This window comes from Rhinolophus sinicus, chromosome 8, assembly GCF_057876585.1.
Source record: "Rhinolophus sinicus isolate RSI-liver-muscle chromosome 8, RSI-T2T, whole genome shotgun sequence".
Taxonomy (NCBI): Eukaryota; Metazoa; Chordata; class Mammalia; order Chiroptera; family Rhinolophidae; genus Rhinolophus; species Rhinolophus sinicus.
Window position 1 is genome coordinate 11,239,704 of NC_142508.1, and position 14,109 is coordinate 11,253,812.

General features: G+C 41.5%; 1 protein-coding gene across 12 annotated transcripts in view; it reads left to right on the forward strand.

Moving 5' to 3' along the window:
- The window catches only part of DGKI (diacylglycerol kinase iota), a 377,839-nt gene extending 364,282 nt beyond the window's left edge, over nt 1-13,557 (forward strand). For all 12 annotated transcript variants that reach the window (XM_074315319.2, XM_074315323.2, XM_088799908.1 and 9 more), the window contains 2 exons: nt 1,301-1,400; nt 5,001-13,557. In XM_074315319.2, the coding sequence (XP_074171420.2) occupies nt 1,301-1,400; nt 5,001-5,117 (217 nt within the window). In that variant the 3' untranslated portion in view covers nt 5,118-13,557. The remainder of the gene's footprint in view (nt 1-1,300; nt 1,401-5,000) is intronic.
- The last annotated feature ends 552 nt before the right edge of the window (nt 13,558-14,109 follow it).

Here is a 14,109-nt window from a genome sequence, read left to right on the forward strand (position 1 = left end):
TAATGAAACTTCTTTGCTGAGTCTAGAATGGACACTGTATATAATACAACCACTGGAGAACGGAAAACGTAGGAATCCCAACCCTGTTCACGTTCTGAGGTTCAGATGAGGAATCCTGGTGCAGAAAGTCACCCTCTCTGGGATGATCCCCAAACTGATAATGTTTGTTTTCAACTTTCTTTTTTCTAGGGCAACAAAATAGCTACCATTCCCCATGTAGGAACAAAGAAAGGCTAAACATCTCACCCTGAAAACCATACAGAACCACTAGAAAACTTCAGAGAAATTCGAGAAGGGATGAAGAATGGGCAGGGGTGGGGTGGGGAGTGACTAAGTAGGGATGGGGCAGGAAAAGTAGAAATGAACAGAATGGAGGTCGAGGGGAGGGGTATGGCTATGCGCAACTAGACTTGGAAGAAACTGCATTGCTCCATAGAGCTTGTTTATATATTGTACGTCCTATTGGCGAGTTTGTCACTTACTCCATTTAGCCTTCCCTAAGGTCTGCGTGTGATTTTTCAGGAAACACTTTGGCATTAAGTGTCTTAAATTTTGGACTCAATGGAAATGTACTCCTCCCTACACCACCTATTAGAGGGGCGGAAATAGCCCCTTTTCCCTACCCACTTCCCATGCAGAGTGGCTGGCCTGAGCACGCCGCAGACTGGACACAGCTCTGGTTCCTGAACTCCCAAGCGTCTCACTGCACCTCCCAGATCCTCTGTGGCTGCCTCTCCCCTTCCACCAGCCACTGGTATGGAGGGCGCTGTCCTGGTTCTTTCAAGTTGAGTTCCCAGGAGATACTCCTCCGAGGCATGGACGGTGGTCCACGGTGTGATGAGTCTGAAGGGCCAGTGGTTCTCCATCACTGCTCCCTTTGTCCTTCATCTAGTGTCCCTCACGCTCTGCCCAGATGTATCCACAGAGAGAATTGCTTCACAGCGTTCAGACACATCCACATATGTCCGTCGATTAATAGTGCCATTGAGTCTTCCCCAAGTAAGACATTAGTACTTTAAAACGAAATCACTCAGCAGTTTAAAAAAGAGGCTGGAGTCAGATATTATGGTTAGTCGATGACTAACTCAAGGCATTTGGAGGCCCCTTACCCTCCTCCCTGGCACGTGCCCTGCCTGCACTGATGGTCTCAGCTGCAGATAGGGAGCTAGGCCGAGGAGCAGAGAACATCAGCCGCAAGGGAAGGAGTAGGATGCCACCCTCACCCCCTCCGGGCCGCCTCCACCCGCACCCCCGGCCCCAGCCCCCTGATGGGTGGTTTCCCATTTCATCTTTGATTTAGGGGTGAGACCGCGCTGCACAAAGCTGCCTGCCAACGGAACCGGGCGGTGTGCCAGCTTCTGGTGGACGCAGGAGCATCTCTGAGAAAGACGGACTCCAAGGTAACTTGATGAGCGAGTGCAAACATCCACCCACTGGGCGAGATCGCAGGCACCATTGCCTTCACTTGTGCTCGCAGCAAAGGCATCTTTTCTGTGCTTATGGAAGTGCCCGGGGTTTTGGAAAAAGGAGGAAAAAATAAAGTGCTTCATGTAGAGAAACTGCAGTTTAAATGTATAAGCACAAAGGGCGGGTGTGTGCTTGCCTATGGGGCTTTATAAAACTCTGAACGTGCTGGTGTGGGGATTTGGGGTTCTCCTGCTGCTGAATGCCAGCAGCCAGGTAGCAGGAAGACGAGGTTCAACACCCCAGGAGAGGGTAAGAACCATGTTCAAAGACATTAGCCTGGACTCTGAGAAAAGACCCTTTGGGAGTTCTCCTTTGGCTGCTTAATCCAGTGTAGCTTAAAATCTGTGATTTCTGTCACCCCGTGTCTGGGCGCCAAATTGCTTACCAGTCACTTCCAGGATGGGAGGTCAGGCTGCCGCATGCGTTGTTCCGATTTCCTGAGAGCGTGCAAGGAAAGGGTTGAAAGCTGGAGTAACGGAGGAGTTGAGGTTTAGTAGCATTGATCTAGGATTGCCACCCGTGAGAGAGAAGAGTTAATGCAGATCAAACCCCACAGAGGAGCCCGATCAACTCTGGGAGTTTTCAAGCACCCCGTGTAGAGTCCAAAAAAAAAAAAGAAAAAGGACAAGCCACTGAACTGCAGAGTGGCCGAGGAGAATGTTAACATATGCCAGGGGTGCCAAAAAAGTGTGTACAAGTGGACACTTTGGTCAGCGTTGCTCAAGCAGTAGTTCACTGTAATCAGAAGTGTCTGGATGTTGATGGGAACCACTTTGAGCACCTCTTGTCATTGCAGAAGTCAAACGTGACTTGTATTCACCTGTTATTGGTATAGATTGAATATTACAATTTTAATACAGTTTTCCTTGCTGAAAATGTGTGTACATTTTTTTGGCAGCCTCTGTAGATGAGGACTTCGCTGAGTAGGTACCAAGTAACCTAAGTTTTGGGCCAGTGAAGGTAGCCAAGAAACACAGGTGAATGACTTAGAAGATTTAATGACTAATAAAGACTTAAGCCCCATTAGATGTGCTTAAGTGATGACCATCTACGTATGCACAGCTTCTGCCCTCGGGTTTCCTCAAATTGCAGTCAGTGCGCATTGTGAAATAGCTTTCTTGTGTGGACCTCTCTTTCCTTTCTGAGTCAGTTCTGAGCCATGGGCATTGTGTGACTCTCCATCCACGTCCCTTATAGTTGCCCAGCTCCTTGCTCTCTGACTCAGGTCTCTGGCTGCCTCCTTAGGCTTCAACCCCATTAAGCTGTGTCCCGGTTTCTCGCTGGTCTGTTGCCTGTCTGGTTAGCTAATTGGGTATATGATTTCAAATGGCAGATAATTGCCCAATGAGCTACTCTTCCCAGATGATAGTTGCACTCAAATGCTTTGATGTGCAACCTGACTGAGAAACACAAACCGTGTAGGCAGGATCAAGGGAGGCCACGATCTGAGGTACAGACGGCCTTGTTGGGGCCACTCCGACTACAGAAGGGTGATTGCCTGTTTACTACGCAAAAGACTGGCCTTACACTCAACTCAGATAACAAAAAGAAAGGAAGGAGCAATGTGAAACGATTGCTCGCTTTCATTTTTCTAAGCTTCTGAATCAGATAAATGGGCTCAATGTTCCTTGAGGTTTCTTCCTCTCTTGTGTTATGTATGTGTGTGTCTTTTTCCAAAACACAAGCAACTTTGTTATTTTTTTTTGATCATCCATATAGTGCATTCTCGCATGGAAACCAAAAAATGCAAAAAAAGTAAAAATAGCTAGAAAATCCCATAGTCCAGACCTATATATATTATTACAATTTTAATGATCTCTTTTCTCACATGGCTATGCCTGTTTTTCTCTCTCATTTGTCTTTAAATAGGTAAAGTCCTATTATATGTGCTATTGTATATCTTAACTCTTCACCCAACATGATATTCTAGAGATCTTACCATATGAAGTAATACGCTTTGTGCTTTTCAGGAACGTTTAATATTCCTATTTTGGAATTTGATATTAGGTAAAAGCTGAATATGGCAATTATTACTGGATTTTCTGGGATCTCTTGGAGAGAAGCAATATCTTGAGAATTTCTCTTGAGCTAGAACAAGCCTTTAAAAATCAACTCAAAGGCCCACCACAGTCCATCTCTCTGACTATTCAGAAGCTACAGGAATTCCAACTTCATTAATATTGAAGGAAAGACAAGATAGTCTACTAATTCGGTAAACAAGTTGAATAAAATTATTATAGGGACTTTAAGCTAATGGTTAAATATGAAATAAGTAAAATTTTAGAAAGAGTTCAGAGCCATTGTTGCCTCCCTTTTATCCTCTACCCCTCATACTCTGGGAGGCTACTAGAAGCAGGTTGAATTGAGGTTGACACTCTCCATTGCAGTAGCTGAGATGGAGGCTGAGAAGTTTTTGATGATTTTTGTCATACTCGTGTGCGTTTATACATAGAGTTACTTCTTTGGTACAATGATCATGCACGCCTCCACCCTTTCCTTAGAACTTAATCTCATGTGTTTAAACAGATAAAACCACATTATTAAAAATTAAAAGTTTCAAAGACTGTTAAGTAATATCCATAAGCAATCAAAAGACTGAAGACCCGCTCTCCTTTTACTGGCGATTGCTATTCATTGGCCCCATTTCAAAAATATTGTGCGTGTGTGTGTGTGTACGTACAAATATACATAAAGTATTATAGTAGGCTGCAAGATATCACATAATCATTTAAAATGAGGTAGAAGAACATTTAATAACATAAAAAACTTTGATATATTATTAAGTGAAATAGAACATTATGTAACAGTATATAAACAAAGTATGACTGTATTTTTACCAAAAATAATTACATAGAGAGTTATAGAAAAAGACAATAGTTATTCTGTAGAAGATTAACAAGGGTTATTTTAGTGTAGTGGAATTAGTGATGATTTTTATTTTCTTCTTTATGCTTTTTTATCATCTTTAGTCGTCATCCATCATTTTTATAGTCAGGCATTAACTCACTTTTTGGAGAGATGAGAGAGTTCTAAATTGGGGGGAACGTAGCTGAAGTCTTTGAAACCAGCAAAGAAACCCTTTTAGATTTTTATGCCCAATGCTTCCTCTCAGATTCTGTGCATTGCTTCCCAGGGGTTAGTATAATAAAACAGAGTCCCAAACTAGAAATCGGAATGCCTGCTTCCCTATTTATCTATTCAGTAATTTCTATCCACCTTCTTCCAAAAAGGACTTGGGTCCCAAAACTCACTGTGGTCCTGCTGTGTGCTCAGTTAGACTCTGTGAACCTCAGTTTCCTGCCATGTAAACCCCACCTTTCAAAAGTGGTAACTGACCTATCTCACATGTCCCACGTGATGCTCCAATCAGAGAAGAGACCGGCAAGTGACTTGGGAACTCTAAAACAGTAAACATGGGAAGATCCTTATGTGGGAGTAATCTTGGAGTATCTCTGTTGCTGTGAAAAAAAAAAAAATGTTTTTAATCTTACCCCAAGTGTTTGTGTCTCTTCCATTTTCACTGTTACCTATAGGGTAAGACACCGCAAGACAGAGCACAGCAGGCTGGGGACCCTGATTTGGCCGCTTACCTAGAAAGCCGTCAGAACTATAAGGTCTTCGGCCATGAGGACCTGGAAACTGCTGTGTGACCCTGGTAAACGGGCAAAGAGAACCTGAGCGAGCATATCACCTGTGCCCTCCCGGCGATTGGGCAGCGCCCCTGGAAGAAGCTGATGGAATCCATAAGTCTGTCTCTCTCCTGCAAGAACCTGAGACCATGCCACCAGTTTTTAAGGGCTACCAAGATGTACAACAAAACGTGATAGCCCATGGAGGACGAGGCAGAATACCTGGGGATTTGTGGAATATGAGTTCCACAAAATTTGATCCTTATTGCTTCCAGCAAGTAGCATGAACTTCAGTGTTCACCTGTATAATTTATTTTAAAGATTCAAAGGATGTTTGTATACACGGCACCGCTCCCTCCTCCCCCTATGCAGTCATCTTCCCCTGAATCGCACCGTTCTACTGTAACTACCCACTGATTGAAAAACCGCGATATGACCTGTTCTTTTTACCTTCAGTCTTTGAAGACCACAAGACTCTCTGAAGGTCTTTTCAAACCCTCTGGATGTCCTGCAGAAATATAACTGTTAAACCGCTTCCATTTCCAAAACTAAATATCCCAAGATGACTTAGTGACTTTTTGCATGTCTCCCCTCCCTCCCCAATCCCTTTCCATTCTGTAGGAGCTGGGAAGTGCCTCATGGACCATGTCAACTTGTACGCTCTGTCTCTGAGGTATGGTGAGGTGGCATGGGAGTTGTCTGTTCTCAGAGGGACCTCAGAGAGGTCACAGTGGGGGCAGGTAACGGGCTGTTGCCGATGTCCGTGGAGGATCCATTCGGCTTGGGCTGTTTGCGAGCTCTGTACTGCCTATGTGTAGCCATCTTTGCCTTTTGCTGCAATCGAGGTGAGCAATGGATGACGCAAAGGCCCGTCGCTAGTTTGCAGAACCGCTCTACTTTAAGTGCTGTTGCAATTGCAGAGCAGAAAACCATGTGTGGGAACTGTGGTTACAGGAAATGGAGTTCTATGGCAGCGTTTACTTCTAGACTTTTTTGAGCGATAATGGAAAGCAGGCTAATGGACTTGAAATAAAACAGCAGAAGCAAAAGTAGCAACATATGTCAAAATAACTCACTTAAGTGAGAAAACAGTCACTGGAATGCTGCACAGAGGCTAATAAGGATAGACTCTTGGGTACCGTAGTGAGAAGGGGTCCCATTTTAGACTTTCCTTCAAAGTTTTTGGTTTTCATTATCCCGAGTACACCTTGTCCCCAGGACAAAGCCTTGCTTTATGAGTTCCGCTGCCAGATTTCAGGATGTATGGCCCTTTCTGGTGGATGCCTCACCTATTACTTGTCAGGTCCCAAGGTCATACCTGATAGCACTACAGTCCCATTTTTATGTACGGAGTTGTTGAATATATTCTTTTCTCTGGAAGGTTCTTAATGCAAACCACTGTGGGAACCCACTCTTTCTGGCAGCAGAATTGCAACTTCTCATCCTGCCACAGATTAGTTGGTACTTACAAGTACCTCTCTTAGGGATGCTGTGATAACTAAAATTTTAGGAGAAAAACTCTTCTAACTTTGGGTGAAAATATCTACTTGTCTTGGGTATAAGTCTAAAATGGAAGTGGGTGACCATGGGTTTTGCTTCAGATTAAACCGATATCTGCAGAGCTTTCTTCCATTTGCCCTTAGACACTAACAAAGTGCTTCTTTAGTGTTTCTGCATGTGAGCATCTATGATCGTTTCTCTACATTTAATTTAAAGGTCCAGTGGGAACGCTTTGCTTATCTGATTCACATTTTAGTCACATATCATTTTGAAAGTGCAGATATGATATACTATTAAGTAGGAATAGCCTCTCAGCAGATGAGACTAAGTCTCTCCTTTGTTGTTGCAAAATCAAATGCTTGGCATTATTTTCAGCCATTGGAGGAGGGGTTGGTTGTGAGTAATCTATTTCCATATATCAGTCTTAGAAATGGAACTATCTTTTGGGTTTTATGGTGAGGGAAGGAGGGACAGCAGTAGATTGTTTCCAGAAGCTGGAAAAAAATATGCTCCAAGAGAATTTAATCACTGGGCTTCTGTAGGGAGTTTTTCAATTGGTGGGACTGTCAAGGAAATGTTGTGATGACAGAAATATAATCCTTAAAACAGACTGACTTCTGGCTTTGAACGGTGCCTTCCATTCTCTAGATTGAACTAAACACTTGGCCACGCAGCCAGTTACCCAGCTGCCATTACTGGGATGAAGGGTTTTATTTTTACCAACTACCATCTCATATTTCTCTGTGATGTTTCAAAGCAGCCCAGAGAAAATTTAGGGTACAGGTGGCGATGGGCCAATTCAAATAGCTCCAGTTGAAGTCACAAGTAAATCTCTGGAATGAAAATAGATGACGTACTGAGTGCTGTCAGGGTCCTAGTATATTTGGAAATCATTCCAAACAAATAATAATAATAGTAATAAAGTGTTAGAGTCGTATATTATTGATGGGGAATGATAGATGACCAACACACGTATCTCTTTGAAAAAGCAAACACCCTCCGGACTTGAGCTTTCCAAAAAAAGAACATCAAAAAATAAGCAGAACAGTTACATATTTAACGGCTTTAACATTAAATCTACCTCCTGTAGCATTTTATTTTTTAATTGATCATTGCATGTGACAGTCCTAGGCTTTGGAAAGAGCTAAGACCATATGCTCCAGGAGTTTCCAGCTCAGCTAAGGTACATAGTACTCCCCTTTTAATGGGCCCTCAGGAAGTAGAGAAGCAAATGGTCTAGCTGTGGTCTGAAAACCCACATAACTTTAATTTAAAAGACATAGAACTATATGCCTATAGAAATATCATTTTCCGCAAAACTGACTGAGCCAGTGCTGCAGGAGGGGCTGCCTCAGCCGACATTCCTCTGTGTTTGGCTGGAAGAGGCCCCCATGTTGGGGCCCTGTCTGCTCTGGGATTCCATTTTTCGGTGAGGCTAATGGAGGGGTGAGAACGGAGAGTTTTTACAAGACACCGTGATAGAACCTTAAAGGTAGTCATTTTTGAAGCCTTATATTCCAGTAGGACACATTTCATGCAAGAGAGCCCAGTCAAGCTGTGCTTTATCGCATTCAAGGACGGGATAAAGAACAGAAGCCAAGAAGGAAAGATACACCACCACTGGGAATTTTACTTTGAGAGTTCCGGTTACCTCTGTAGAGGTTACACCCGAAAACCAACGCGATTTCTCCAACAGAGATTTAAACTGGCCAGTGCACAGCCATGACGTTAGTGACGACTAACGGGAAGCCTCACATCCCCCATCTCCCCCTGTCCCTTCATGAGAGCTGGCCTTCGAGCTTAGGCAGATCTGTTTGTATTGAGGGTCCTCAACAGGTCATTAATTTTCACGTGGACTGAGTGACAGCTTCTTTGCCGAAGGGATTTCTGAAACGTATTTACTCAACTCTTCATAATATCCATGTCTTTGAAAATGTGGGGCAGCAGTCTTATTTTTTTTCCATGTCCATTTTATGTCAAGTATTTAGATTTTTTTTTTTAATGATAAAAGTAGAACCTGGTCTTTATAAAAAGGTTTCATACCATCAATGCCCATGACCTGCAAGGTCAAGGCATTCCCTTGTGCTGGCCGAGCGTCCTCAACTCCGCGTTCCAGAGACCAACAGGACCAACCATGATACACATTGCTGCTTGCATGTTATGTCAGAAGTACGCTGCACGGGCAAGCCCCCCACACACATAGAGAAATGTATTTATTTATATACGTATATATGTATAGGTACCATACACACACATATTGCATAGGTTAAAAAGAAAACATTTTAGAAGCATGCAAATCATCTGTCTATGTCTAGTGAATACCAACAGGCAAAGAGAAGGTAGCATAAAATGTCCCTTTCTTCATTGTGGCTTCTCTTCTTACCAAGCTTAGTTCTGTGACTGCAGCACTCCAGTTGCTCGTGACATTTGTTATTGCCTGTGTCATAAAATCCACGACCAAGAGGTCTTGTAATTGTTTATGTTACCTTCCATGAAGCATGAAACCTACCTGAGCCCAGAGACTTGTCCAGGCTATTTGGGGCTCTCAAGTGGAGAGTTTCTTCCTCTGTGATGCTTACACCACTTAACAAGGCTGAGTTTACAGGACCAACGCTCGGTAGGTTGCCTAATGATATTTAATTAGGGCAAGCTATTGCTAGGAAGGTGTAGTAACTTGGATAAGGGCTGGGGTCTGAGAAGCTTGGCTTCCTTCCAGTAGGAGTAGCTAATGAAATCACTGAGAACAGCATGATATTTTATGCAGTTATGCTATTTAAAGGGAAAATAGATCATTGTTAAAAGGGCTCATCATAACCATCAAATAAAACTAATGGCTCTACTTAAATGGATTATTTTCATTTAAAAAAATAAAAGAACATCTATTAAGTTAGAGAGTTTTCTAATTAATCTTAAGCATTTATTTAGTATAAAATAGGTTCTGCCCTGGTTTTATAGAACCATCTCTGAATCAACATTTTTATTCTCTGAATTCCATATTTAGCTGATTGTAAGTCCTGCAGTTTTTTTTCTTTGCCAAGCCTCTCGGATTGACTCTGGCCTGTCATCCCTTCTCTGTGTCCTAGTTGTCACTCATTTCTAGGCCCCCAGTTGCATAGCAATAATCCTGCTCCTGGACTGTCTGCCTTTACTTTCAATAATTTTGTCATGAGGATGCCAAAATAGTCCCCAGATATTATGCATAAAATGGATCAAAATGGGATAACCCTCTGGCACAAGTGTCCATTTTGCCTGAAAGACAAATAGATGTCCGCTGACCTTGATCGCCCCACAGAGTTGCGACATGCCTCATTCTGAGAAGTAATGGGCCAGATAGGTTTAGCAAATTTCTTCATCACACCACGCGACTACACAATCACGGCAGCTTCTTCCATATGAGATGATGTACAGGATACGGATTTACATATGGATGTAAATCCATATGTATGACTGGATTATATACATGTTACACTCCTACTGGCCATCTGTGGATTTTAGGCAATCTCCCCACAGTTTAATGAGAAACCTGAAAATAGGAACTAAGCAAGTACTCATATACCTCTAGACGCCTGTTCTCCCAGGACACTGAGAGTTACTGCACTGGTCCCCAAAAGCAGCAGAAATCAATAATTCTTAGGCTGCTGAAACTTTACATTTTAAACTAGAGATTTGAATATTGGATGATATCCTCCTGGTGGGCAGACTTCAGAGTCTGTTTATATATGTATTCAGTTATTTAGTCATTCTACATGCAGTCATATTTGTGAACCCATCATGCACTCATTTATTTAATCATTTATTTAGAAAATATATTTATCACTTTCTCTGATGCAGGCACTAAACTAAAGACATGAGAATGAATGGAGGAGACAAAACTCTTGACTTCATGGAGCTGGCTGTCTAGGAGAAAAGACAAATCCCAATGTGGTGTGTTCTGTCAGGAGAACCTCCGGAGTAGGAAGGGAGCATTGCACTGTGGGTTCAATCAAGGTTTGAGTCTTTAGCCAGCAGTGTTTCAGTTCTATGGAATAGGAAATGAAAATATGAATATGCAAGAGAAATAATGATATTTTGCATTTCCTCTTCCTTGTGGTCTTGGGCCTAGTCTTAAAAATGTATTTGAAACCAAGACTTTAAGATGAGACTGTGAAACTCTAAAATAAGAGTTGAAACTCATGTATCCTATAGTTCAAGGACCTAGCTAGAAACAATAGCCAAAATTTGCAGTGGTTTTTGATTAAATATAAAGAAGATAAGGTATAAATATTGTCAAACAGTGGGCACCCTTACGGAGTTACAGACTCTCAGCCACTGGGAGTATTTAAACCGTGGACACGTGACCAGCTTGAGATGGTCGTATTGTGACGAGGGACCTGTCATCTGAGGAAACTGGAATTAGATTCTGTGAGTTGTTAGATTTTTCTTTGAAAATGATTTTGTTGAATGGCAGGATTTCATTTGAAAAAATTATGAAAATCTTGACTTTTAATCTTTGAAACATTGCTTTGTAAGTGAGAGGCTTTAAAATCTTGGGGAGAATGACCTTTAGTTATGATTTAAGACATTTTCAAACCAACTAAGTGTGGCTTTAAAAGCTAGTGAAAAGAAAATATACTGAGATGTAACTTACTCCAAAATACTTCTGGAACATTATTGATTTTGATGAATATTTGTAGGCATTCTTAAGTTCTATTAGAAATCTGTTTTACTGTCCTTCCAATGTAAAAAAAGTGCTATAATTTTGATATTCTTAGAATTAAATGTAATCTAATATTACTGCAGAAGAAAATTCTGCCTGAAAGATATTTGGGAGCCAAGTCAATATACATAAAAGGTAATCATGGGAAAAGACTTGGCTTCTGCTCCTGGCATGAGAATTATAAGGGATAGCTTATCCATAGAAATAAGAAAATGATGAATCTGGATTTTCCCCATTTTCCAAAATTTCATTATTTTGAGCCAAATGGCATCTGAAATGGGAGCCTTTGATGGTGGGAACAACTGAAACTATCTTGTTTCTCAGTCCTTAAGTGAAACACATGTAATTTTCAATAGAAAACAGCTTAAACAACTTAGATCTATACCGTTTAGTATAACACATTCACTCATTGTAAAAATGTTAGTGCTTTAGCATTTTGAAGCATTTGGGGCTCTTTTGAGCTTCATTATGAATACATGAGGTGCATAATGCAGACAATATGTTTTAAATGAATAAATGGAATGTCAGAGCAGTGAATTCAGTTTGCACAGATTTGTATAGTAATTGGTAAGACTGCAGCCAGAACTAAGATCTTTAGAAATTACAGATTAACATGCTTGCAATAGATGTTTTCTAAGTAAATAACTTTCCACCATTGCCTTCAATGCTGTTTTACATCAGTCATTCAGATTTCCATAAATTAGAATGTGCCTCCATGAAAAATATTTACCTAAGATCCCACAGCAAGAGTTGGTTAGAACTGAGGGAGAACGTGAACTTACAAACTCAAGAGTATTTGCTATCAGAGACTTACCGGCTTGGGCATATTTCAAAGGGAAAAAAAGGTCAAATGTCTTGATGCCAGGATGGATTTCACAAGAAGAAATTAACACTGAGGGTGATTTACTGGCTTCTCCACCTTGTGATTCTCAGCATTTAGAAATGTTAGCATTGCAGGTCCTCTGGTAATGTTTCATTCAACGTCATTCCCTTATGACGTTGATGAGATACCATAGGTATTTAACTCTTGTTTATATCAGTTAGCCTAGGGTAAAACTGTTTTTGTTATATGTTGTTTCACTTAAAATCTCAGAACCTATCTACAACATTAAATGAGGACTTACTGTACTATTTTCTCTCCTTGAAAGTCACTATTAGAATGGTTTTTCAGAATGTGGCACCAAAAAGCATGGAAATTCAAGACTCTGTTGCTCTAGGTCCCTGGGTGGGTTTGTCAGCCTAAACCTGTCATATATCGTCACATACAGGGGCCTCATAACCCTGGGGGAAGTCGTGCTGCGCTTGAAGTGGAAAGAACAGATAGGCCTGAGATATTTTCCAATTCTGAATCTCGTAATTTACAAGGCGTCTCTGTAGGCAGATTGGTGACTATGTAGAAGAGGGTCGTTTGATCTGTAAAAAGTCACAGTTAGGTTAGGAAAAGGAATGTGTGAAGGACACAGGTTAAATAGGACTGTTAGCTTCCAGTTCTGTAGGGCAGACGATTCTCAGAATAAAACGAGGACAGACGAGATCAGGAACAGGCATGAAAAGGGGTAGTTTTATTACTTATGTAAGGATTTATTTTTTCCCAGACATTATTATATCCAGAAAAAAATGGATTGGGTTTTCTAAAACACAAAGTGACTGTATCGCAGCTAGTGTTTCTTCTAGTATTTAAGTGAAAATTGAGCAAGCGAAGCAGGGTTCATGTCAAAGCAATTTGTTAATTGGGAGGGAACTTGGACTAAAAGACTTCTGTGATATTTTCCAGGTTTAGATTTCTATGACTTTAGACTGGAGCAGACCTCAATTAGAGCCCTTTTTCCCCCAAGTTCCTGGCATATAGATGGCAATGAAAGTGTTTTTGTAAAAACACCAGTCATTGCAAATATATCCCAGATCATTTAGAAGCAGGTACTTCATAACCCTCAAACAATTTGCTTTGCTTACACACACACACACACACACACACACACACACACACACACTTTGCCCATTCCTAGCCAATTCCCAAACCTCCTGAATAAGATATGTTTCTACTAAGGCAGACCCGTCACAAGTTCAGGAATGAAAGTGACACACAAAGGATCTAGTGTTCATTTTGCTTTTCTTTCTACCCATTTGTTGTTTGGGGTGTGTAGTTGGCACTGAGATTTGGAGAAGAAGCAGAAGATCTCTATATTATCTGTTAAGAAGCAGTCATGGAGGCAACTTATTTGTCATTTTGTCTAACGTATTGTCATTAAATAGGACTTAACCTCATATCACCAGACTAGCGTGTCTAATGTTTAAAACTAATGTTTCTGTGTTTAATTGCCCGTCTTTCCTTACTTCTAGAATAATAAGGCCTGAGTCTTACATTTCAAGTTGGCTGGCTAGATGGAGGAGGCGGGGGCCACTCCTGAGATGGTCTTTCAGAAGTGGCCCGTACCTGGAGTCTAGCTCAGGGAACGGCTCCCACTCCACCTCCCCATTCCTGTCCCCTGGCTTGGGAAGGTAAAGGAAGAGAAGGATTCTGGGGAAAGGGAAAGAAAGTCTCAAGAGTAGTATAATAATAAGGCCCTCGTCTGAACACACATTACCATGGCAACCCATAAATAAATAATATATACTCTCAGCCACCTTGGATCCTCATGGAAAGCAAATCCAGAAGATATAGGAAAAGATTGAACTTTGAGTGGCTTCAACGGTTATCATTATGAAATTTTCCATATATGCAGCGCAGGAGAATTAGATTAGGTGAGGAATTGAGGGGAAATCGGGGCTCTGCTAATAGAATGTTCTATTAGAGCTTTCTGAAGGAGTGGGTTGTTG